Source organism: Oryzias melastigma, linkage group LG10, assembly GCF_002922805.2.
Source record: "Oryzias melastigma strain HK-1 linkage group LG10, ASM292280v2, whole genome shotgun sequence".
NCBI lineage: Eukaryota > Metazoa > Chordata > Actinopteri > Beloniformes > Adrianichthyidae > Oryzias > Oryzias melastigma.
The window spans coordinates 174,401-201,288 of NC_050521.1; the positions used below are offsets into that span (position 1 = coordinate 174,401).

The following is a 26,888-nucleotide window of genomic DNA, read 5'->3' on the forward strand; positions in this document are numbered from 1 at the left end:
TCATGGCGAGGTCGCATTTCAGCTTTATTTTACAAAAACTCAAAGGAAAGCTCCTGAAAGTTCTTCTCCCTCATAGTGTCTGTTTGACAGGAGGACTCCAGGAAAAATACTCCTTACAAAAGTTCACCCAGGAAGAATGAACTTGAACAAACACTGGTTTGGTAACAATGTAAAAAACTCTTAAGAACAGCTTTTCTCCTCGTCACACAGGAACAGGAAGCCCACCCAGAACCTCAACAGCTCCTCAAATATCCAGAGATGGCTGCCCCCTCAGATGTCCTCACGGTCCTGCTTCTCGTCGTCTTACTGACTATTTTTCATCGCCCGGCTGGAATGGCTCTTCAGGACCTTCTGAAAAAGATCATCTGAAAGAACAAAGAGAATCATGCCATAAACCCGCTTTAGATCTTAAACTGAACATCAGACACTCACCGTTCCGGAAGCTCCTGGAGTCCACCTGCAAGACAAAGAGAAGGGCGTCAGCATCCCTCTGAAGGAAGTGGACGGGTGTTTTAGGTTCACGTCCATGATGCTCTCACCCTGAAGGAGGCGGCTGATCTCATCTGAGTAGACGGCCCGTCTGCTTGCTCTCTGTCCACCTTTGGAGCTGCAGACACACCAACAGCAGAGCATCAGCACCGCCCACACTCACAGCAGGCTCCGCCCAAAGCTCACTAAACTCTAGAATATGGGTGTGCAAACTGTGGCCATATGTGGCGTGTTAAAGTATTTAATCTTTTATTATTCATAATTATGTTCAAAAGTTACTGATTTAAAGTTTTAAAAATTTACCTTTATGCTAGCTGTTGGGACTAATTTGTCATTTGCTAAAATTGTTTAGGCTATCTTGGAGTTTAGCTAATATTTCAGCTACATGTTAGCTTTTTTGGCAAATTTAGGCTTTTTTCAGTTTTTTAGAATATTTTGACATTTATCTATTTCTTCTTCTACATGCTAGCTGTTTTGACTAACCTATGTTTTTTGTTTTAGATTTTTAGGCTAATTTAGCATTTAGTTAATATTTTAGCTGGATATCAGCTTCAGCGTTTTCAGCTATCATCTTCAGTGATTTTATCTATCAATTTCAGTATTTTCAGGGGCCAATTTCAGCTTACAGCATTCACACTAGCATTATCACAGGTACAGTTATATAGTTCATAATTATGTTAAAAAGTTACAGCTGTAAAGTTTTCAAAATGTAGTTTTAGAGTGTTTGATAAATGTTTCTCTGCTCGGCCCGAGCTGAGTTTGACACCACTGATGTAATGTTTAAACATTTGTTATGTTTGCCGATATTCATGTGTCTTTTGCAAGTCAGACAGTTATTTTTTCCGATTTTTCCCTGAGTTCCCCTGTAGGGACATCAACCCATTGGTGAAAATGACAGTAAAATAAGAACAAAAACCACAGTTTTGATATAAAAACTACAAAATTTTATTTTTTAAAGTAATTTTTAATCAACATTAATGTATATTTTTATCTAGATCCTGTGTAATTTCTTTCTTTTATGAGGTGAATTAACAAAATACACCACAAATCTACTCCTGGTCTGGCCCTTTGTCAAATTTTAGAACCCTAATGACCCATGAGTGAGAAAGTTTGCCCCTCTCTGCACTATAAACACACTTACCTTAACTGAACAAAAATGATAAAAAAAGGACAGTGTCCAGACAGCTTTATCATCATATGTTCATATGATCTTACAGATCATTCATATCAAACTTTGATCCACATCAGACCTGATTTCCTCTGATAGTCCTCTTGGATCATCACCTGATGTCTGGTTTGGACCAAACAAGAAAACTCTGGTCCTTTTCCAAAACTCACCAGAGTTCATTTGCAAAAGATGAACTCTGGTGCGGTTCACCTCAGTGTGAATGCAGACGGAGTTTGTGGGGCAAAGAGATGAAGAAAACCAAATGGAAGTACTGGTGTAAGCTCTGTGTGTCTGGAACAGAGGAAGAAACTGAGGAAGAAACTGAGGAAGAAACTGAGGAAGGAGGAACCAAAAATGTTTAAAAATGTCTGCAGGGTTAACGCGGTGCCGTGATAATCAAGGGATTAATTGGACCAGCCGTCTTTCAACTTCTTCTTTTGTCCTGGTAAGGGCTTGTGTGGACAACAGCGCCGCCAAATGATCAAATGTTGCAACTGTGGTTGTTTTTTTTATGGGTTTTGTCAACTTTAGTTCCTCCCTGAGACGACAGTATGGGGTCAAATCAGGATCAGCTTAACGTTAATGAAAAAACAGGTTGAAAACTTGAGAAATAGACATTCTAACTGATTTTTTCTTTTGAAAATTTGAAAAAAAGGGAAAACTTGAAAATAAATGATTTGAAAATTTGAAAAAAAACTGAAAAACTTGAAATAAATCTTGAAAATTAAAAAAAAAATACTAAAAATTTGAATAAAAAAACTATAAATGTAAAAATTACCAAATGAAACATAATTTATCCATTAGTAAAAGCTGCTGTTATTAATTTTTAACTTTTTTGTCTTTGCTTTTCTGAATCTTAACCTTCAGTTTTCTGTTTTCAGTTTCAATTCAGATTTTTAAGTTTTTGCTGCTGAGTTGATCCTAATTTTTCATGGGGGCACTGGGACACGGGGTGACGGAGGGGACTCCTCTCTACACATTTTCAACACTTTTCTTAGATGCACATGAATATTTTTACACTTTTCTCTCAATTTTTACTCTCATCCTTCCAACTTTCATAGAAAATAAATCTAGCATTAGGATTAGGATTAGGTTAGAGTAAATCCAAGAAGACAAAGACTGGAGCTCCAGTGTTAAAGGGTTAACGAAGGTGTGAAAATACTGAAACCTGTATGGGAACAGTAGTGCTACCATCAACTACAAGAAACAATGTTTTCAATACAAATGTTGACCGTCTCTAATATCTTTTTATTCTCAGACCTGAATTATCCAAACTTGCTCTGTGAGGAACTCTTTAAACCCAATATTTTGCCTCAAGGATCTGATGGTTTATATCTGGGATTTATGTTCAATATATCATTTCCTGTCTATTTCCTTTTCCTCTAACAGGACTTACTTTTAGTGTTTGTCATAAAAAATTCAGAGAAAAACGACTAACAGGACGGAAGGAAACCTTGAACTCAAAGCACGCTGAGCAGAAATCCTCCAGACCTGTTTCTGATCTGAGCAGCCAGACTGCCTCAAGACCTTAAAAGTGGACTCGATCAACAACTCTCCAGGATTTCTGAAGCCTTCAGTCACTTATCTTTAGTCCACTTCTTCTGCTTTCAGAATAGTTTTACTCCCAATTATGAGACAATTGTGCTGAAAAAGGGACTAATCCCAAAGCCGAGTTCCTGATTGGCAGATGCGACGCGGTGACCCGTCAAACTATGTGAAATTCACGTTTGGTGTGAATGCAGCTTCAAAGAGGTTGACTGAAAATCAGTCAAAAGCCACAGTTGTAAGGAGAGGAACCTGAAAATGTAGACAATCTGAAAGTTGGACTCACGCAGCGACTTGATGATGCTGTTGACGGCGTGAACGACCCCGTTGGTCGCCATCAGGTCCGCCTCGACCACAGGGACCTTGTTGACGTGGGCGGTGTAGTTGCGCTGAAACACACACGTGGCAGTTTCAGTGAAACTGTCATTGAACAGGACTCTGAACCAACCAGGTTCCTGACCTTGTTCAGCTCCAGCTTCTCTCCCTGCAGAGACGGCATTCGGATGTGAGAGCTGATGCCCCCGCTGACCAGCATGCCGGCCACCATGTGCAACCGGAGCACAGCCGACAGCTGCTGAGAGTTACCTGCAAAAAAACAGACAGGTTGGCTCCACATCTACCTTAAACCAACCCCACCTCCACCCAACGACAGGGATGGACAGACTGTGGGGTCACCAGACTTTTTGGTTTGACTGCTCTGTACACTCCACCATCTTTAGAGGATATTCATCATTCATCTTCCTGCCTTGTGTCTTAGGGGGACACGGGACTGCTGGAGCCTAACCCGGCTACTGAAGGGCGAAGGCGGGGTACACCCTGGACAGGTCTCCAGTCTGTCGCAGGGCCTCAATCACACACATTCACTCACACATTCACACCTAGGGGCAATTTAGAGTCACCAATGAACCTATGAAGCATGTTTTTGGACGGTGGGAGGAAGCCGGAGTCCCCGGTGAAAACCCACGCATGCACGGGGAGAACATGCAAACTCCACACAGAAAGGTCCCAGCCGGGAGTCGAACCGGGGCCTTCTCGCTGTGAGGCAAGAGCGCTAACCACTGCGCCACCGTGCAGATGAGAGCAGGGGTCCCCAAACTACGGCCCGCGGGCCGGATCTGGCCCGGCCCCCAAAACTGTTTTGACTAAATTAGACATTTTTCCAGTTTGTTGGGGCTAATTTTGGATTTAGCTAATATTTCAGCTACATGCTAGCTGTTTTAGGTAATTTAGTATTTTCTTCAGTTTTTTTAGGATATGTTGAAGTTTAGCTAAAATTTCAGCCGCATGTTAGCTGTTTCGGCTAATTTTGAATTTTTGGAGTTTTTTTTCACTAATTTGGCAATTTGCTAATATTTTAGTTAGCTATCAGCCTCAGCATTTTCAGCTATCAGCTTCAGTGCTTTTAGCTATCAATTTAAGCATTTTCAGCTATTAATCTATCGCAGGTAATGCTATATATCTAGTTTTTAAAATGTTTTAGTACTATGTTCTATATGAAGATTACAGAAATGAATTATTTACAATTTGGCTATGTGTGGCTTTCTGGAAAACTGTAAATCTTTACATTTAGGTTCTGATTTTTACACTTTTTCTGTTAGCCTACAAACTGACCCCGGCCCCCCATCAGAGAAGAAAACAGTTATGTGGTCCTCACTAGAAAGAGTTTGGGGACCCTTGATTTCACAAAATCCTGGACTTGTCAGAAATGGAGGGATGGACTACTTGAAGTGTTATCATGTAAGAGACAATTTGTCACTTAAATATTTTGATCAAAAATGTTAGCATGTTGCTAAAATAGAAGCTTGACTCTAAATTAGCCTAAAAAATCCCAGTAGATAACAAATTAGCCAAAAATCTTAGCATGTTGCCTAAATATTAGGTAAACTCCATTTTCACGCCGTACGGGTAACCAGTCTTACACACTTACATACGAGTCTTACCAACCTTTTTTTTAGAGGGGGAGCTGAAGCATTTTTTTGAATGAATGAGCACACATTTGATTATAATAGAAATACAAGTTAAAGTAGTTATTCAATGTGTCTTCTTCCCTGTAATAATCATCAAAATGGTTCTGTCTAACACTCACGCAGCAGTCTGTTCAGCTCCGCCTGGGGCATCTCTCTGAATGCAGTGTCTGTAGGAGCAAAGAAGGTGAGCACCCCCTGCTGGTTCAGGAGTTCTGTCATTCCAGCCGTCTGGATTGCTCCAACCAGCTGGCTGTTAGAAGGAGACAACAGGATTTTTTTTTATCACAGTATTATTCACCAATGCTGACTCCATGTTTGCTCAGGAGCTGTTTTTGGTCTGTAGGGGGCAGCATTGTGCTTTTCTTCCCAGAACACCATATATCCTCTAAGAGGAGGAGAGATTGATGGATCAGGTGAGGTTCACGGAGGAGCTCACCTAAAGCGATTGTCAGCCTTCAGAACGTCCATGATGGTGCCCATCGGTGGAACCAGAACTTTGTCAACGGTGAACATGGAGGCAAAGCGTCCAACTTTGTCGTGTGCAGCGATGCAGCTGTTCTCAATGCACAGGTTCTACATACACACAGGAAACACCGACAGGTCAGAAACATGTCCACGTTTGACTGTCAACTGTTAACAAAAGTTCAGTCTAGAAGAGTTTATCTAGAAAACTCTGTGAGGAAGATAAACCAGGAGATGTAATGGAGAATCAATCAAAATACAATCACGCACACAACTGGTTATTTACCAGTCTTTAAACCTTCTGGTCCAGTCAGACAAACTGTAGGTTAAAGTTCTTGTTTTAAGAAGCTCCAGAAGATGAAAAGAGCTTCAATGACCTTTACCAAATCACACGGTCCTTGTGATCCTCAGACTGATCATTAAAGCTACTTGTACAAAGCAACTTTTCATCTGTCCAGATCCTAAACCAGAAATGGCTCCAGACTGAGAAGGTGTCAAAGTCAATGCCCGGGGGCCAGATCCGGCCCTCTGGCTAATCAACGGGGAACCTTTCTGTGTGGAGTTTGCATGTTCTCCCCGTGCATGCGTGGGTTTTCACCGGGGACTCCGGCTTCCTCCCACCGTCCAAAAACATGCTTCATAGGTTAATTGGTGACTCTAAATTGTCCCTAGGTGTGAATGTGTGAGTGAATGTGTGTGTGATTGAGGCCCTGAGACAGACTGGAGACCTGTCCAGGGTGTACCCCGCCTTCGCCCTTCAGTAGCCGGGTTAGGCTCCGGCACCACTGCGACCCCGAACGGGACAAAGCGGTCTGGAAGATGGATGGATGAATGAATGTTAAAAGGTTACTGTTTTAGAGTTCTAGAAATTATCATTCTGCTAGTTTTTTAGACTATTTTGGCATTCACTAAGATTTTTTATGCTATTTTGGAGTTCAGCTAATATTTCAGCCTCATGCTAGCTGTTTTGGCTAATTTAGGATTTTTTGTTGTTGTTGTTGTTTAGGCTGTTTTAGAGTTTAGCTAATATTCCAGATACATGCTCGCTGTTTAAGGCAATTTAGGCTTTTTTTTAATTTTTTTGGAAGTTTATTTTTTCAGCTACAAGTTAGCTGTTTTAACTAACCTAAGTTTTTCATTTTTTTGTTTTTTATGATAATTTGGCATTTAGCTTCAACATTTTCACCTTTCAGCTTCAGCGTTTTTAGCTATCAATTTCTGCATCTTCAGCTATCAGGACTAACATCTTCAGTTGCCAAATTCAGCTTACAGCATTCACACTAGCATTATCACAAGTAATGCTATATATCTAGTTCATAATTATGTTAAAAAGTCTCAGTTTTAAAGTTTTAAAAATGTAGTTTTAGTGTTCAATAAATGTTTATCCAGTTCGGCCCGTGACCTAAGGTGTGTTTTGGATTTTGGCCTTTTGTGCGACTGAGTTTTACACCTCAGATCTAAGCCAAGTCTCAAAGAGGACCAGGGGTCAAAAGAAGGCAGAAAAACTGAAAAGCGTCTGCTGGAGATGCAGAAGTCAGAATGTGCAGTGAAGAGAGGGGATGTGGAAACAAACGAGAGCCAGAATGGATGAACAGAGGAATTAGATGAAGGCTCCGTCTGACGCTTTTTTGAAGCAACTTTAGATGAGAATTGGGCATTAGAAACAGACTGAACTGAGGGATGGTCGGACAGGTGGATTGAGAGATGAACAGAAACATTCATGGATGCTTTCTTACATTTCTGTAGACAAAGACTCTGAGCTTGAGGCCTCCCAGCGTCTCCAGCTCCTGACCGTGGTACAGAGACTTGGAGGACAGCTGATCCCTCAGGATGTGGTTGGTCAACAGCTTCCGGAGGTCAGGAGTCATTGTTGGACTTCCTGCAGGACAGGTGATCAGGCGGTTAAATCAAACCCACAAACAGATGCTCACACACTCGGGGGGTGAGTGTCACCTCTGAAGGCCTCGTTCACAGGAGCCAGCATGGTCAGAGCCTCAGAACCAGTCAGACGGGACGACAGACCAGCGCCAACAAACAGCTTGGTTGCCGTGGAAACGGTTGAGCCTTCAGCCAACTCCAGCAGTGTCTTAGCTGGAACACACAAAGCCTGATACAACACCTGACACCACTGGAAGTACGAGTACTGGTGACTGATAATGCTACTAATACAATCCTCCTACTGTTAGTTGAATGGTGTTTAGTGAACAGTATTCTGACAGGTCTTCATTACTGTTACCATTACGTTAATACGGCTATTACAACCTCCCTCCAACAAGCAGTGTGCTCCAAGTATTACATGTAGTGTTAGCAGGTTTTGCTCTCTATTGTATTTATTAAAATGTTACATGTAGCTGGGGTTCTGCAGTACCAGAGTCTGGGATCAGCAGCTCGTTGATGTAGTGGATCACTCCGTTGGTTCCCAGCTTGTCCTTCTGGCTGACGATGGCCTTTCCATTCAGGGTCATCTGTTCTCCGTCACAGCCGACCTCCAGAACAGTTCCCTGCAGAGTCTCCATCGGCGTTCCTGACACGATGGACTCGGCACAGTGTATGTGCTTCAGGATGTGGTAGTTCAGCAGGTCTGAAGACAGAGACGGACTTTACCTGAGCTGCCACACGAAGGTTGTCTGTAATGCATCAAACAAGTTTTTCTAGGCACCTTTCAGGGCCACTGGATCTCCCAAGATCCTTTTCAGGGTTTCTTCAGGAATCTTCCTGAAGGCTTCGTTGGTGGGGGCAAAAATGGTGTATTGATCTTCACCCTCCAGCATGGTGGTGAAACCTGCGGCAGCCATGGCTGTCTAAGAGATAAATGCAGGAAACCAGAAGCTGAAATTTCAGCTCCCTGCAGCTGACCCGAACACTTCCTTTAAATCAGGACTGTCAAACCCAATCGCACAGGGGGCCAAATTAAAAACACATTGATTGAACAGGATAAACATTTATTAAACACACTAAAACATTTTTTTTTAAACTGTAGCTTTTAAACATGATTATAAACTAGATATATAGCATTTCCTGTGATAATGTTAGTGTGAATGCTGTAAGATGAATTTGAGCGCTGAAGATGCTAGTGCTGATAGCTGAAGATGCTGAAATTGATAGCTAAAAACACTGAAGCTGACAGCTGAAAACACTTAAGTTGATAGCTGAAATCACTAAAACTAATAGCTGAAAACGCTGAAGCTCATAGCCAGCTAAAATATTAGCTAGATGCCAAATTTGGCTTAAAAAAAAAAAAAAAAAAAAAAAACTTAGGTTAGCCAAAACAGCTAGCGTGTAGCTGAAATATTAGCTAAACTCCAAAACAGCCTAAACAATCTTAGTAAATGCCAAAATAGTCCAAAAGTTAACAGAATGACAATTTCTAGAACTTTAAAACTGTAACTTTTTAACATAATCATGAATAATAAAAAGGCAGGAATATCATTTCAGAATAAATCAACTTAAACCTTAAATAACTTTCAATATTTTACTCTCCATAAAAATATATGTTGTCAAAATTATACAAGTTAAAAATTAGAGTATGGTAACATCGGGTTAATAATAATAATAACAATAATATAAAATAATCGGGAGGGCCGGATAGAATTACCCGGAGTGCCGGATCAGGCCCCTGAGCCTTGACTTTGAGACATGTTTAAACCAAAGGTTAGTGAATCAGAAGACTGCAGTGGATCCAATTTATAAAATGATTCCATGGTGAGAAAGGATCGACACTGGGTTTGACATTACACACATTTTCTCCAAACCTTTACAAGGAAATCTGAAGAGCCAGTGTGAACTTAGCGTACTCACTCTTAACGTTTCCAGGTCATCCTCGATTTCAATCAAGGTCTGCAGATTACTGGAGGTGGCTGTGATGACACGGTCGATCACGTGCACAATCCCGTTGGTGGCGTGCTGATCAGGTTTGATAAGACGTGCACAGTTCACTGTGATGATCTGTGAGATGAGTGAAAGTGTGTTACTGCACAGACCACGCCCATCCGTGTGACGGGTGTCTCAAGCACTGACACGGGGCTGCCACAGGGGGTCCTCATGCTTCCACCGAGTGTCATGGTATGCTCGACACGGAAACAACTTGGTATAAAGAATTTGTCACATGACAGGCAAAGATGTCCATCAAACTGTGATTTACAAACATTTTAAAAACTGTGTTTTATGTTGTGTTTTTACATTTCACATCATGATGTCATTTGTTAAAACATGTTATAATATACTGAACCAGACTTAACAATCTTAATGATGTGTTGTAGGTTGTGTTTGATGACTCAATGTAAAATATGACATTTATTATTATTAATAAGTAGCAAAACACTCAACCACTTTAATGAATTTATACTGAGAAAGAGTGGAGGGTTAAGTACAGCCGTTTAGGCATCACATGTTTACATCAGTTTCTAATAGTACCAGGGCTCCTTCAAGAGTAAAAACTGTGGTTAGACAGTCGTGCAGACGTCGGGTATCTGTGGTATTTGTGTTGTGAGTCGGTGTAGCGATGGCCAAGAAACTCTCTTTCTATTTGGCGTTAAAACTTCATGCGGTGGCAGTCGCCAAAGAAAATTCTGGTGAGGAATCTGCGTGACATTTAAGGTGGATCCTAAATGTATCAAAGAATTATGCAAGATATTGAGAAGATGCTGTATTTAAAGGAACGACAGCAAACGATTGAAAGTGCAAAGAAAGGAAATTAGAAGAACTGGTTTGAACTAGGATCATTAAGCAAAGACGGAAAGGTGCAAATTTGACCGCAAAATGAACCCATCACCATTCTGTCTGTGATGGAAGGAACACCAGTCTCCAACAGACAGCTGTCTCTAAACACCGGGCTGGCTGTCAGATATTTGGAATAAATGCCGGGGCTACTATTGGTGTTGCAATTCCCTCAAAGACCACAGGAGGCATTCCTCCCCTCTCCACCAGCCTTTCCCAAGATTCAACGCCTTGGTGACCTTTCTTTCCTTGTTCTGTAGAGCGATGACACATGGTCGCGACCAGGCTGGACGTGTGGGAGTCTGTTTGGACTTTTGTTACATGAATGTGTTTCTGTGTTGATGTGTTTTTGTTTGTACTTCAGTCTATGCCATTCTACTGCGATACAGATCAAAGATCCTTGATTTCTGACATCATTCCTGTACCCTCCTCATGTGTCTTTTCTGGGCGACTAGCGCCGTGAGATTTGCGTGGCTGCTGGCCTGCATTAGGCATCATGTCTTGTATGTGTTGTTCACCACTTTCCCTTTGGATTAATAAAGTTTAATTGATTGATTGATTGATTGGTGGATTGATTGATTGAGGCAGGCTGCAGGAGCAGGCATTGGGAGGACGAGAGAAGTGATATTTTTCAAAAGCAGTATTGATTTTAGTAATTGTGCATTTTTATTGTGGTTTGTTCAAATAGTGATCCAAAAGAGTTTTTACATTTTGCTTTATCCCTTCCAGTTGTCATTTTGTAGCGTAGATATGAGGTTTTGTGTGGTTGATATCAGATTTGTTTGGTCTTGAATGTAAAAAATGGTATTTAAGGTTAACATTTACACAAGTTTTCACAATTTGAGAAGCAAATTCAGCTCAACTATGAAAACTCTCGGACTGATCTACTTCTGAAAACTATTTCTCAAGGGGTTTCTAACAAGAAATTTGGTTTAGCTGTTTCTCTTTAAAAATCTCAGTATATTCTCGGGCAGAAGCGGCTCAGGTGGTTGAACAGGTCGGCCATTGATCAAAGAGTCTGTAGTTCAAATCCCACTCCCCTCAGGCAACTGTGGTTGTGTCCTTGGGCCAGCCACTCCCCCCTAGTGCGTAAATGAATAATAGATACTTGTACACACTTTGAGTTTCAGGAAAAACCCAATCCATTATTATTATTATTACTATTATTGGAAACCCCTGAAATAGTTCCAGAAATCTGAGGAATTTGCACTTATAAGTAAGAATAAAAAACTTTCTGTGTATACTCCGTATAAAATTTATGTTTTTTTTTTAAATCCAACAAGCTCCTAAACAACCTTTTGAAAAAGCTCTCCATGGAAAGCTCTGTGTTTGTCATAAATGTCTGGTTCAGGAAGCCACCTCAGTTTTCCTACTGGACACAGGAGCTGTGTAAGGTGCTGCTGCTTTGTCCGTTTACCCCGTTTTTGTAGTGGTTGATGTGCACGGTTAAGTCCTGGTACATGGAGGTGATGACGGAGCCGTGCTTCAGCTCCTCAGACGTCAGCCTCCGGTTCACCATGTGGTAATGAAGAGCGTTCAGCAGCTCGATGTTCACGTTACTCACCAGAGCGTCCAGGATCTCCTGCAGCAGACAGACTCTTGTGAGCATCACCGTGTCGTGTCGGTGTATGTTGGTTTCTCGTACTGACTGCTGGCAGGGCGGCCCAGGCCTGGTTGCTGGGAGCAAAGAACGTGAAGCTCCCGGGACCTTCGATCTCCTCCCTCAGTAAGGCTCGCTCCGTGTACATATGAGTGGTAGTGGCTCCCACGACGCTCAGAGTGTTGAAGATGTTGACCAGAGGCAGCGCTGCAGAGGAGACATCAGGAGAAATGCTCCATCATCTCCTACGCTGGTTTGGGTCAGAGGTCCTGTGTCGTACCTGCAGGACAGCCCTTCTCTCCAGAAATCTTCTCGTAACCTGGACAGCACTCATATACGATCACCCTGCAGGAACACAACACGCATCAGCGGGAAACAAGTCCATCAACACGATCTCCTTCACATCAGGAGCTCATAACAGGAGACCATAAAGGCCTCAGTGAAAGATGAGCTTTCTCCAAAGACTGCTTAACTCCACACATCATTTCACGGCATGTCCCTCAGCTGCACACTAAACCTGGACCTCCACTTGGTTCTGGATCCGGAGCCAAACTTTAAAGATACGTGACAACTTTACAGTCCCCATGAAGACGTCTTCAGTACACTGAAAGCCATCTTTCACCTCTCAGGTTTTATGATCCAGACCAACCTAAACCCACCTGCCCTTAAACAGAGGTGAGTCAGCACAAAATGCTTCATGTCTTTTATGGAGCAGTGGTGGCAAGAAGGTGAAGAATGGCGAAGAGAGCTCATGTCTGAAAGCTAATCTTCAGACTCTGGAGATAGATCCTGGCCTGCACACAGTAAGGCTGAGCTGCTGTGTGGAGCTGGAGGAGGTGAGAACTTCTACAAGAACTTTAGTTCTGCAAAAGCCACAGAAGAGTTGAACCCACAGAGTTCTGAATCCTTGTCTCTACAGATCAGAGGAGGTTCATCAAAAACAGACCTGCAGGTGAGACCAGCCTGGTTCTGAAGGTCATATGAGCTGAAACCAGGACGTTCTGTCCACAAGATCAGGTCAGGGAGGGGGAACAAGAGGGGCTCATACTGTGGAACTAAATGGACTGGAAGAGGACAAGGAGAACCCACTTCTGTGAGTTCAAACTGGCCAGTGATGGCAGGTTTAAGACCACAGGACCTGCAGGATTTACAGGCATCAGGGAGCAGAGGGAGCTGAGGAAAACCTGCTGAGATTCCAGCAACATGTGGGCTGTAACGACGCATGCAGGCTGAGCAGAGTCCTTGGGACTTCCTGGAGAGATTTCCATAATAAAAGTGGAGCAGTTGTCTGGCATCATAAAGCTCATTTCCTCAGAGAGGGGTAAAATCTGGCCTCAGGGGCAAACCAAGGGTTAACTGTAAGTCAGAGGCATAAACACGTCCTGACTGCAGGAGATCAGAGGTTTGGTTGACAATTCATAATTCTGTTTTAATGATTCCAACATTTACATCACATGTGTCAAAAACAAGGCCCGGGGGCCAGATCCGGCCCTCCAGATAATTTTATATTATTGCTATTATTATTAATGACCCAATGTTATCTTACACTAATTTTTGACAAAATATATTTTTATGGAGAATACAATTTTGAAAGTTATTTAAGATTTAAGTTGATTTATTCTGGAATTATATTCCTGCATTTTTATTATTCATAATTATGTTAAAAAGTTACGGTTTTAAAGTTTGAGAAGTTTGCATTCTGCTAGCTTTTTAGACTATTTTGGCATTTACCAAGACTTTTTTAGGCTGTTTTGGAGTTTAGCTAATATTTCAGCTACATGCTAGCTGTTTTGGCTAATTTATTTATTTTTTACTTTTTTAGGCTAATTTGCCATTTAAGCTTTTTTCTGTTCTATCGGCTATTTTGAAGTTGTTTTTTTTAAGCTGCTTACTAGCTGTTTTGGCTAACCTAAGTTTCTTTTTTTAGGCTAATTTATCATTTAGCTAATATTTTAGCTGGCTATCAGCTTCAGTGATTTCAGCTTTCAGCTTCAGCGTTTTTAGCTATTAATTTCAGCATCTTCGGCAGCCAAATTCATCTTACAGCATTCACACTAGCATTATCACAGGCAATGATATATATCTAGTTCATTATTATGTTAAAAAGTTACGTTTTTGAAGTTTTAAAATGTAGTTTTTAGAGTGTTCAATAAATGTTTATCCTGTTTGGCCCGCGACCTGAGGTGTGTTTTGGGTTTTGGCCCCTTGTGCGATTGAGTTTGACACCTCTGATTTACATGAAAGAAGTTTGCACTAAATGTCTTTAGGATCTCCAGAGTGTGGAAGTTCAAGAGGAAGGCTGAACAAGTAGCTGATGCAGCTTTTAGATCTTCTAATGTTTGCTGAGACCAAGCAGAATCAGATTCAGACCTTGAGATGAGCTTGATGTTCCTGCTCACAAAGTCAGAAAACATCTGTGTTGAATCTGAAACCCAACCAAAACTCAGTGGCTGCTGTGGAACAAAGAATCCTTCAGGTGCAATTTTAGTTTGCACCTTTTTCTTGATCATTCAGAACCAACAGAAGTCTATTGTCTGAAGATTCTGGTGCAAATGATGCAACGTGATCTTCACCAAGCTGCTTTGACAAACATCAAGACTTCTGCTGTCAGGTGTGACTGAAGGTGTGGACCTATGAATCAATGGAACCATGACCAGCAGATCCATGCCAATATATTTTGTCAAATTTATACAAGTTAGAAATGAGCACAAGATAACACCAGGCAGTTACCAATAAAATAAAAAGATCCGGAGGATCGGATAGAATTAAACGGAGGGCCTTGACTTTGACACGTGTCCTAGAGGAACGTGACCAAGACAGACTGATCTGACAAAGACATTAAATATTCAACAGTTACTGTTTACGAAGGATGTTTTCTGAATCACCACATTAACAGCCGGAGCTTTAAGGAGCAGGACTTCCTCCGCTCAGAGACGTTCCATCACTATCACCTCCTCCGTCCCACTGAGAAAACTCCGTCATGAACTTCCCTGAGATCCTAAACAACCACATCTTCCCCGCATTTCTGCTGAAAACTGTCATCTTCCGTCAAAAACAGCCACAGAGGAGGTCAGGTCTTATTTCAGAGGAGCTCTCAGGCTCCTTCATCCTCCGCCTCCAAAACCGAGGAAAAGCCCTCGTCTGCAGACGCAGAGAAGCTCCAGAGCTCCTCCAGTGAATGTAAACAGATGGAGATCAGCTACCGTGTGAGCGAGGGTGCTGGCACACACTGGACTGATTATCGGAGCAGATGGAAACTTCACTCCCGTTTGTTCTCCACATAAACAAAGATGGCTGCTGTGGATTTCTGACAAAACAAACAGAGTGAGGTCGCAGTAATTCAGCCAGCGGGTCGAGCCGCTCAAGGGGAACATTCCAGAAACATCCAGCAGAGAAAATATGAGTTTAACGACAGTCAGGAGCCACGCCGAGGATCACCATCCTCTGACTCAGACCTGAAGCCGCTCCAAAGTAAACCTGCAGCTTCACAGAAGCTTCAGTCACATCTCAAGGTCGTAAAACAGTAACAGAAGCTTCTCTGAGAAGCATTCATGGACAGCTCTCCAACAGCAGCCTCCGTTTCTAACCATGTTTGGGTAACTGACAGTGAAATGATGAATCTCTGTGAGTGAAAGCAGGCGAACAGGACAGGCCTGAAGTGCAGCCCTGTGGAACGCCACCTCCATGTCTGCAGATCAAACCCCCTCCCTCGGTCTTTCACACAAAACCACAAAGAAGCCATTTAATGATGCCTCCTTTATTTAATCACTCAGAGATATTTCAGAGTCTGAAAGTAAAAATGTTAATGGACATTCTTTCTAAACAATGCAGGTAAGTAAACGTTTGCACGTGTACCATTTAAACCGACATCTTCTTCACATGAATGCTCATAAATGCCTCCCAAAACCCCCAGGTTAAAAACTGCAACAATGAGCTGATGATACAGAAAGAGAGCAGAGAACAGGGGGGACAATGTTCAGCTTTAGGGGTTTATTTTAGCGATTTAATTTATATCATAACTTGTGGTTGCTGACAGGAGTAATAGTCAATATTTGATCATTTTGAGCAACCTAAAAATCATCCTTTCAGGTCTTCTTTAGCAAAAAATTACCAAAAGTGGAGCCTAATTCTGATGCATCCACTTGCAGGCAAATAGATCGCCTGAGCTGGAATCTGGATCTAAACTGTGCGATCGGATAGGCCTGATATTGTTCGCCATTTTTTGTTGAATCACTGATGCTAGATTGGGGTTGTGAGGGGGTGTAAGCTAGTGGGAGAGAGTGTAAACATAGGGATCACGGGAAACAAGAGCAGGCTTACTCCTTACAACCCCTTAGACCAGGGGTCTGCAACCTGAGGCTCCAGAGCCACAAATGGCTCTTTTACCCATCCATTGAGGCTCTTTGGCTTTAAGAAAAGTTCTATCAATTTTAATAAATATTAAATTAGTCAGTTGAGTTTAGCACATTCTAACATATGCTGCACCCTAGCAACTAGTTGTTGTAATCGTGAAAGAAATGTAATGTTTGACTTGGTTTTCTTAAATGTTTAATTCAAAATCTGCTGCAGCAGGAGGATACTATTTCACATAGAGTGTATTTTATTTTGAAAGGATATTTGCTGCTGTCAAAATTAAAGATGATTGAGTTGTTATTTATAGAAAACTAAAACACTATTTTTAATTCAGTTATTGTAAATATTTGAAAGCTAAATTTTCTAAAGGAATGGTTGACTGGCTACATAAAAAATAAAGTGTAATTTCTAAAAGTTTAAGAAAGATTTGGCGGCTCTTGCTGGGTTCTGGTCTGTCTGAAACTGGACCAGATCACTCTTTTGGTGTTAAAAGTTGCAGACCCCTGCCTTAGATTGATTGATTTGGTTGGATTGTAGAAATATAGATCAATAAATCCATTAAGTTCAATAATTGTTGCACCTCTATTCAACTCACATGAGAATAACTTCCAGCAGTCTAAAACAGGGGTCACTAACTAGCAGACCATGGTCATGATCCTAGCCCAGATGTTGGGTCATGCGGGCCCAGAATCTGGGTCTGCATTCTAACCCAGATGTTGGGTCATACGGACCCAGATGTTGGGTCATGCATACCCAGAATCTGGGTCCAGATCCTAACCCTAACCCCTAACCCTAACCCAGTTAATGGGTCATGTGGACCAAGACTCTGGGTCTGGATCTTAACCCAGATGTCGGGTCATGCGGACCCAGCGTCTGGGTCTGGATCTTAACCCAGATGTTGACTGTGGACTGAGCGTTGATGACCCAACATCTGGGTCTGAACTTGACGCAAAACTAAAACATTGTGCGTCTGTATTTTAAACAATGCAGCTCTTGCTGTCATTGCAATTCATTGTAACTATCAAGTCGTCATATATGGACATCCATGTTTGGAGAGTTTCTGAGAAAAGCCATGAAGAACCTGAAGAAGAACCGTCAACTTCAGAGAAACATAAAGTTTACAGACAAAACTAGGAGTCTTCCTCCAAATATGTATCCATGTTTCCATGTACCATAATTGCTCTGCATATTATGTGGCCACAGATTATTGAATGTTTCCCATAATCTCACAATAATAAAGTTACAGATTTGCCACCAATCTCTGCTACTTAAAAGTATATTACACAGGATATTTAGACATTATTTTTTTTCTGGACCTAAACTTCAAGATTTTTTTCCTAACTGAACCTCCTTAAATTTTAGTTGAAGACCCCTGGTCTAAAAGAACAGCAGTATGAAAGGGTCAGCCGAGTTAACCAGGTCAACTAGAGTTCTGCTTAAGTCAGACACGAAAGGCCTGTTCAAATTAAAAGGGTCCTTTCTGTGCAGGACAACTTCATTCTACCACACCTTAATACCTATAACATATAAGTCTTTGTTTTTAAAATGCCCTATTGATAGGGCAAACAGTCATACTGCATGTGTGTGACATCTTTCATTTGTGGAGTCACTTAACAAACAGGAACTAGAATGAGGGGATGATGTCAGAGAAACTGTTGGAGAAATGAGCAGAACACTAGAAACTGTTAGACCCTGCAATGTTTCTGTGAGCTGAAGGAACATCTGTGGAGTGAAAGAGGAGAGGTCAACAGCTGAGAGGTGGAGAACGATGCAGCAGAACAGCTGGTTTGATTTGGCTAAACTTACAGGGTTTCTGTCCAAAAGAAAATCACACATTGGGTTTATTTGTTCCTGACTTTTCAACAAATATTTTGGAGGAAGAGGACCAGAGAGGAGGAGAATCCTTTTGGCCCTTCTTCTGTCTGGCGGGAACCCGGCCTCCACACCCACCCTGAGAACCTCTCTTTGTTTATTCAGATTTCTTAAAGAGGAAATATTAAAGGAGAAATGTCTGTCTCTCAGGTGTTTGTGGGCGGAGCTCTAGGGACAGCACCTGACCCGGAGCCGTCCCCACAGATGCAGACATGATCTCAGAGTTTAAACAGCTGGGTTCAGGAGGGTGGGGGTGTTATGAGTGTTCCTTGTGTGGACCTCTGACCTCTCCCACAGAAACCCCCAAACTCAGAGACAAAGACCCGTCTGTCCCGCTGCAAACACCCCCACACCCATCCTCCCCGCTAACTGGGCCTGAGTCTGAGCTCTTGTAGGGTTTGAGTTCAGCTGTTCAACTTCTCTTACAGCAGGGATGTCAAACTCAATCGCACAGGAGCAAAAATCCAAAACACATTAGGTCGTGGGCCGAACAGGATAAACATTTATTGAATACTCTAAAAATACATTTTAAAAACTTTAAAACTGTAACTTTTTAACATAATTATGAACTAGATATATAACATTACCTGTGATAATGCTAGTGGGAATGCTGTAAGCTAAATTTGGCCGCTGAAGATGATAGCTGAAATCACTAACGCTAATAGCTGAAAACGCTGAAGCTGATAACCAGCTAAAATATTAGCTAGATGGCAAATTAGCCTACAAAGCTAACTAAAAAAAATAACTTAAGTTAGCTAAAACAGTAAGCATGTAGCTGAAAAAAAATGGGTAAACTTCAAAATAGCTTAAAAAACTGAAAAAAGACAGATTTAGCCAAAACAGCTAGCATGTAGCTGAAATATTAGTTAAACTCCAAAACAGCCTATAAAAATCTCAGTAAATGCCAAAAAAGTCCAAAAAGCTATCAGTATTCCAATTTTTAAAACGTCAAAACTGTAACCTTTTAAGGAATATTATTCAAGGATAAATCAACTTAAACCTTAAATATCTTTCAAAATTTTTCTCCCCATAAAAATATATTTTGTCAAAATTATATAATTTAGAAATGAACAAAAGATAACATGAGGCCATTGATAACAATATAATGATCTGGAGTGCCGGATAGAATTACCTAGAGGGCCGGATCTGACCTCCGGGCCTTGACTTTGGCACGTGTGACTTAGAGTATCCGTCTACTAAAACCAGCCAGATTCTGATAGAAAAAGTCTGAAGGAAACCAGGAAGGATGAAGGATCAGAGGAGGATGAGAAACCAAAGACAGGAGGTGAAGAAAGAAGAGTAGAAAGATGTGAAAGGACAAGGAAGAGTAAACGAGAAGCACATGAAGCCAAAATTAAAGAGCGAAATGGAAACACATCAAATGAGAAACAGATGAAGGCTTTGACTGCTGAGGAAACCGTTTCCACAGAAACCCACCCGTGAGTTTGTTCTGAGAGGAAAAAGGTTTATTTACCTGATTGCAAAAGAGCACATCAGTGACATCGCTCTGCTCCGCCCCCACGTCACCACAACCTGAATTCTCTGATTCACCGCCGCCTGACATAAACAGTCTCTCTATGGAGTCCTGGGTCTCCACAGACATCTTCTTCCTGAGGATCAAGACCTGAACTGGGAAGCAGAAAGGAGCCCAGAAACCAGAACCAGCTCAGTGGACTCCTTAAGTCTCCCTTAAAGCACCTTCAATGAAAAAATCTACAGCTTCTCCATTCAGGAGCTCACTTCTAACCCAGTCTGAAAAGGGACACTCATGATCAATCTGCTTCAAGCCTCATAGTGCCTTTATGAAGCAAACAGAACCAGTGATCTAGTCCTGTGTCACCAAACTACAAAAGTCTTTGCCTCTTGGCTGCAGAAACAAACTCAGTCTTCAGACTTCTGTAGATATTTGGTGGAAAAGAACCGCTTTGGAGAACCCTTGAAGAAAAAGAAGATTCTGAAGTCTTTGGGACAGGCTATAGGACAGAGCTGATACATGCCTCCCACCTCACCTGGTTTGGTTTGCTTTCACACTGTCTTCCCAGGAGAGAAGCAATGAAAAACTCCTGCTGTTCCTTTGGAGGCGCTATTGTCCAAAACGAGCTCTGACCACGACGGTAAAAATCAGGAGGAAGAAAAGTGGTTGGTCCTGCTTGTTCTCAAACTATCATCTGAAGGAACACCACCAACTCCTCAATCCACCACGTAGACCCAGGAGACGTTTTCAAACTAATCTATGATTAATCCGATCCTCCAAAACCAAAGAGACTTTTTTCCCATTTGGTTCTCTTCTTCTCTTTGGTCTGTGATCCACACTGAAGTGAACCACACCAGAACCACACAGACCCTCCTTCTCAAGATGAACAGAGTTCTCTTGTTGGGTCCAAACCAGAGTCCAGGTGAATTTTTAAATCTGGAATAGTGAGAGGACCATCAGAGGACACCAGCTCTAGATCAGACCAGGACCAAACCTGGGTCAGACCAAGACCAGCTCAGACCAAACCAGGGCCAAGCTGGGACCAAAACCAGATCAGACCAGGACTAAAACTGCCAAAGGGAATGCTTCATTGACCTACAAACAAGAAGAACCCAGCTGCAACTTCAGCATCACTGGAGCTTTTTGATCATTTGATACCTAAAGCTGATGAAGAAACTCTGCCTGGGCACACAAAGCTCCTTCAGTTATGTTTGGGACACAGGGAGCAGCAGAAAGCCATGGATCTTTCCGGATGATGACGGATTGGTCTCCCGAAGGCTTAGTTCATTTATTAAGTTAGCTCTCTGAAAGAAGGGGGAAGCGATGGAGTTCTTTGATGGAAATGAAGAAAGATCGGAGTATCATCAACCAAATGTAGAGCTAATAAAAAGATTGTGTTGGGAGAGAAAATAAAAGTCCACAGTAACCTCCACTGAGTCACCTCATGAGACCTTCTTAGGTACAAGAACTTTGGAAATATTTTGATTCCCCAAAATACTTTAAAGTCACACACGTGTGATGGACTCATCAAAGCACAGAGGAAGAAGAAAAGATGCTGATTTGTTGGATCATCTCAGAAAACAGAACCTTTCTGATGGCGAAGGGGTTCTGAATGTCTCAGACCTTCAGGAAAACAGCGAGTCGGTCTCTGAATCCTTCATGAGACGGCCCTCATCTTCCTCCCTGTGCTGACTCATTCACATCTCTGCAGAGACACAGCGCTGTGGCTGAGTGGGACTCAAGAATGTGTTTATTTAGTCCCACAGGTTTTCACTCAAACATGCTGGTGCAGTGAAGCAGAGTTCCAGCTAATCCAGAAGAGTCCCACTCTGATCATCTTCTGATCTAGTGTTCCCAGTGATCTCTTAATTAGGATGAGGCTTTTATCCAAAATCAGAAAATCTGTGTTGTTTTATAGGATATAGTTTCTGCAGAGTGGCAGGAGTTTATTAGAAATGAAAAGTTGTGGGCAGGACTGTGGTCTTGGAGCAACTCCAGCCCCTCTTTCCTTTCCCATCGCTGAGAGCTCTCTGTTTACACTCTCTTCTGATAGCTTACAGCCCCTCGTAGTCCTAACATAAGATTAGCAGTGCAACAAATGGAGCTTTCCAGTTGTACAGTTTGGATCCAGATTTCAGCTCAGACGAGGAAAACAAAGACGTTCATGGATCTATTTGTCTGTATGTGGATGCATCAGAATGGAGCAGAGAGCTTGTGGTTTGGGGGTCTCTGTGGATCAACAACAAAAGAAAAACCTAATTTCTAACATTCCAAGTAAAACTTCGTCATTGCTTACCTTCACTAATCGTTCTTCGTCAAAACATCAAATCACTCTACAGCAGGGGTGTCAAACTCAATCGCACTAGGGGCCAAAATCCAAAACACACCTTAGGCCGCGGGCCGAAAAAAATAAACATTTATAGAACACTCTAAAACAAAAAGAAATTAAACTGTTACTTTTTAACATAATCATGAACTAGATATATAGCATTACCTGTGATAATGCTAGTGTGAATGCTGTAAGCTGAATTTGGTGGCTGAAGACGCTGAAATTGATAGTTAAAATGCTGAAGTTAATAGCCAGCTAAATGCTAAATTGGTCTAAAAAACTTATGTTAGCTAAAACAGCTAGCATGTAGCTGAAACATTAGCTAAGCTTCAAAATAGTCTAAAAAAATCTCAGTAAATGCCAAAATAGTCCAAAAAGCTAGCAGAATGCCAATTTTTAAAACTTTAAAACTGTAACTTTTTAACATAACTATGAATAATAAAAAGGCAGGAATATTATTCCAGAATAAATCAACTTAAACCTTAAATAACTTTCAATATTTTACTCTCCATAAAAATATATTTTGTCAAAATGATACAAGTTAGAAATAATCGCAAGATAACATCGGACCATTAATAATAACAAAATAAAATTATCTGGAGGGCCGGATAGAATTACCCAGAGGGCCGGATCTGGCCCTCGACTTTGACACACTTGGTCTACACAAAAACATGCTGATTTTTGAAACTAAATACATTCTAAAAAAGCTCAGAGCTTCTCTGCCGCTCAGCATCAAATGAAAGAAAGCCACAGAGACGCTGCAGGAACATACCTGAAGTTTAACAAGTGAAAGACGAGGAACACACAAATTAAACACTTAATCCTGACTCAGCGGGAACCCACTGCTGCGGCCCGACCTGACGGTTCTGTTAGTGAGGGAGCTCTGAGATCCTTCTGGATTAGGAATCATGGAGGCAGAAAAGTGAAGATCCATCCTGGGGTTGCTTTGTTTGTGTGAGGAGTGGAAACAAACACTTTAGTTCCACTCTATTCAAGGAGAAAACTCACAGCAGCTTTTTTGAGGGCCAACCTTTAACTTCCAGATGGAAACCAAAGCTAAATGAAAACGGGTCAGTTCATTTGGTGACCAGTAGGCGGCTTCATACTGGTCTGAAGAGTACCAATGTAGACCCTGCAACAGACTGCTGACCTGTTCAGGCTTCACCCAACAGTAGCTGGGATAGGCTCCAGCAACCCCATAACCCCAAATGGGATTCTGAAGAGAGATGGACGGATGTAGATTAAATATTGTTCAATAAATGTTTATCCTGTCGGCCCATGATCTAAGGTGTGTTTTGGATTTTGGCCCGTTGTGCGACTGACATTGACACCCCTGATCTAGAAACTGTTTTCCAGTCACGACTCAAGAACTCCAGTGATTGATCTGATCCGTCTGGTTTAGACCTCTTCAGTTCATGGTGCGTCCGATGTTTCAGGCACAGAGAACCCAGAAATTTGGTTCAAACGACAACAAAAACGTACCTTTTAGAACCCTCACCAACAGTTTGGGCTTCAGTAAACTCTGAAAAGTAGGATTCATTTAAAGTTCTGTCGACTGGGTCTGGCAGGAGTAAAGTTAGGCTGAGAAGTTCTGGTGGAAACCCAGAAGCATCCTGGAGCTCTGCTCCTCCCACACCCACACAGAACAGAACTGGACTCACGTGGGTTTGCCGCAGATCTTCCGGTGGTACCACTGCTTGCAGTTGGTGAAATATTTCTTGCCTGTGTCTTTAACCTGCTGCATGGCACAAACGTTCGGCCTGAAACAAAGCAGACAACGGAGTCAGAGAGTTCAGCACACACAAGTACACACACACAGAGTCAGCCAAAGACTGGATCAAGGAGCTGGAACCAGGGACTGGACCGTCTCACCCTGTGGCACCGGATACAGACCTGAAGACAAGCCTGGAATGAGAAATCCTTCCAGCATAAACCTGACTTCCTCTTGTTCAGCTTTTCACCTTATTGAGTCTCTCTGAGAGTCGTCTGTCTCTTAAAGTTCCAAACTGAGAACAGATGACTCCTTAAATCTCTGAGTCATCTACTTTGGGTGTTCCTTCTGATTCAAGATTGTACTAATTTGAGCCCATTTTTAGGTATTAAAGTAAAAAATTACTTTAAAAATGTGTAACTCTTTTTTCTGAATATTTTGAAATGAGAAACATCAATAAACTTCTTCATAAACTTCTTCTTCTGTGGCTTAAGAATTGAGCGGAGCAGCGAGCTTGTGGCTTGCCGTAGTAGCTTTTAGGTCACATCTAGAACTGGTTTTTTTGTCTGCTCCTGATTCACAACAACTGTAATAAAGAAATACTCAAAAATACCATTTTAATCTTGATTTTTCTTAAATATCTCCTCCATCATGAGAAAAAAGCCACAAGAACATGTTAAAAACACCAAGACCACAGTTTTCATTGGAGGGGATTTTAACCCTTTAGCACCTGAGGTGTCATTGGTGACACTTCAAAATATATATATATTTTTTTATTGTTAACATGATCAACGTAGTTCCAGAATTACAGCTCGAGACACTTTTCTACTTCAGAATCTACTGGAATTATCGTGTTAACAATTTAAAAATTACAATAAATCAAAGAGCATAAACACTGGAGCGCCGGTATTAAAGGGTTAAACTATAATTCCATTTTACACATCATTTAGGAACCAGATTTTTGAAAGGGTTGTAGTATTTTCATATTTGTAAGTCATATATTTCCCCATCTTTAGTCTGTGTTATTGATCGACTTAACAAAATCTGTTGTCATTTGTTCTGTTTATATACAAAGTAGCAAAAAGTGCCTCAAAGAACTCCTCATTCAGCAGATAATATAGTACTTTTTAATATTTAGCGACTTAAGTTCCTTGACATTTTTTTAAAAAATATTTTTACATTTTCCATTCTAACCCAGTATTCAGTGAATGATCCGGCCGCTCCAGCATGTCCTGCTACACCTGTGTTACAACAGCTTCAACTACAACAACAGACTGTTTCCCTCTAACAGTTTTGGAGAAGATCAGTAAAATCAAGAAGCATTTGGACCTCACGTGACTCAGAACCACAACCCAAACTTGATGAAGTGATGAACCTGCAGCTTCCTGTCATGGAGCAATCTGGTGCTACCGTCTCCAGTCACCAGAGGGAGCGCTCACCAGAGTTTTAAGCTCACCACCTGCCCTCACCTGGACTCATCAGCATCAGCTGTTTCCCATCACCTCATCACCTCCTCAGCATATAGTCTGGCTCCACACTTCACTCTCTGCGAAGTTTTGTTTGTGCCACCCTGCCTGCAATTCTGAGCGTTTACTACTGGACCTGACCTTCTGCCTCTGACCCTGCTACTCTGATTGCCTGCCGCCTGCCGCCTGCCCCTCGCCAGGACTCTGACTCATCTTCTCGCTCGTCTCTGATGATCCCATGCCCGTGTATGACCTCTGCCTGTCTGACCCTGCTTACTCTGTGGACTGTTAATAAACCTGCTGCATGTGGAACCAGCTGTCTGCCTGTCTGTGACACTTCCCATGATGGATCACAGGTAACAGAATAAATTAAAGGAGAAATCCTGCTTCAAACTGGATTTGAAAAGTCTGAATGTTTCAATTGAGACGATAGTCTATAGGGCTGCCACGATTAGTCAATTAATCGTTGACTAATTGACTATTAAAATAGTCAACAACTAATTTAACACCCGATTAGTTGTTACTTTATATTGTATGGAGTCAGAGTGTAGTAAAGTTGAAAGTTATAGTGCATTCTGCTAGCTTTTTGAACTATTTTGACATGTATTTTGGAGTTTAGCTAATATTTCAGCTTACATGCTAGCTATTTTGGATAATTTAGGAATTTTTCAGTTTTCTAGGCTAATTTAGAGTTTAGCTAATCTGTAAAATACATGCTAGCTATTTTAGCTAGTTAAGGCTTTTTTTCAGTTTTTTTTTTAGGCTAATTTTGCATTTAACTAATATTATAGATGGCTATCGGCTTCACCATTATCAGCTATCACCTTCAGCTATCAGCACTAGCATCTTTAGTGGCCAAATTCATCTTACAGCATTCACACTAACATTATCACAGGTAATGCTATTTATAGTTTTTAGCTAGTTTAAAGCTAATGATGGTTAAGATGTGCTTTACATCCAGTTCACACATGATCCGATTAGTCGACTAATTGGAAAGAATAATCGGTGATTAGTCAACTATTAAAATAAACGTTTGTCAGCTCTAATTGAGACACCATAACGTGTTACATTAGCTGGAATTGATTTATGATCTTATAATAAATTTGTTTTTCAAAGGAAATCATAAAAAGTGTTTATTTTGTTTCTGTGACATTTATGATGATTTTCCTAAATAAAAACTTACAGGTTTCTGTCTGTTTACCGTAATTCGTGCATAAAAGGAGACTTTTCGGTTTCATCATATGTTCAGGAAGCAGAAGACACTAAAAGTTCGAATGAACTCCAAATTAGACCCAGTCCGCTTCTGTCGCAGCTCAGAAACCCTCGGAGGAAAATGAGGAAGCCAGAACTTTAATCGGATCCATCAGCTGATCCTCCTGCAGCTAAACTACAGAACTGAGTTCGGAACCGCGCTGCTCCGACCCGCTTCACCACAACACTCACCCCTGCTGCCGGCCCCGGATCCGGCTGTGCTGGAGAACCGTCTGGAAGGGAGACCGGGCCACGCACACGGTCAGAACCAGGGACAAAGCCAGGACCAGCACACACGCCTTCATCTTCTCCTCTTCCTCCTCTCTCCTGCTCCTCTCTGCAGACCCCGCAGCGGCGCCGGGGTCCACTTTATACCCCGAAAGGAGGAGGAAGAGGACGATGAGGAGGAGCCAGCACGCGCAGACAGATGTGGAGGAGGCAGCTGGCTTCAAAGAGGAGTCACTCAACATCTGCAGTGTTCCTGG

At 41.8% G+C, this 26,888-nt stretch overlaps 1 protein-coding gene across 1 annotated transcript; it reads right to left on the bottom strand.

The window, feature by feature from the left end:
- tgfbi (transforming growth factor, beta-induced) lies at window positions 1-26,888 on the bottom strand. The gene is made up of 17 exons (XM_024283815.2): window positions 26,596-26,888; window positions 23,637-23,735; window positions 12,228-12,292; window positions 11,997-12,154; window positions 11,765-11,929; window positions 9,430-9,576; window positions 8,291-8,432; window positions 8,000-8,212; window positions 7,585-7,722; window positions 7,368-7,510; window positions 5,606-5,742; window positions 5,289-5,419; window positions 3,663-3,787; window positions 3,489-3,591; window positions 540-607; window positions 433-457; window positions 1-365 (listed from the first exon to the last, which is right to left on the bottom strand). The coding sequence occupies exons 1-17, from the start codon at window positions 26,871-26,873 to the stop codon at window positions 304-306; spliced, it is 2,199 nt and encodes a 732-aa protein (XP_024139583.2). The 5' UTR covers window positions 26,874-26,888; the 3' UTR covers window positions 1-303.

Coding starts and splice junctions, on each gene's coding strand:
- tgfbi (XM_024283815.2), bottom strand. CDS start 26,873: ATGTTGAGTGACTCCTCTTTGAAGCCAGCTGCCTCCTCCACATCTGTC. Junction 458..539: donor GATCAGCCGCCTCCTTCAGG/GTGAGAGCATCA, acceptor TTTGTCTTGCAG/GTGGACTCCAGGAGCTTCCG. Junction 366..432: donor CTCCAGGAGCTTCCGGAACG/GTGAGTGTCTGA, acceptor TTGTTCTTTCAG/ATGATCTTTTTCAGAAGGTC.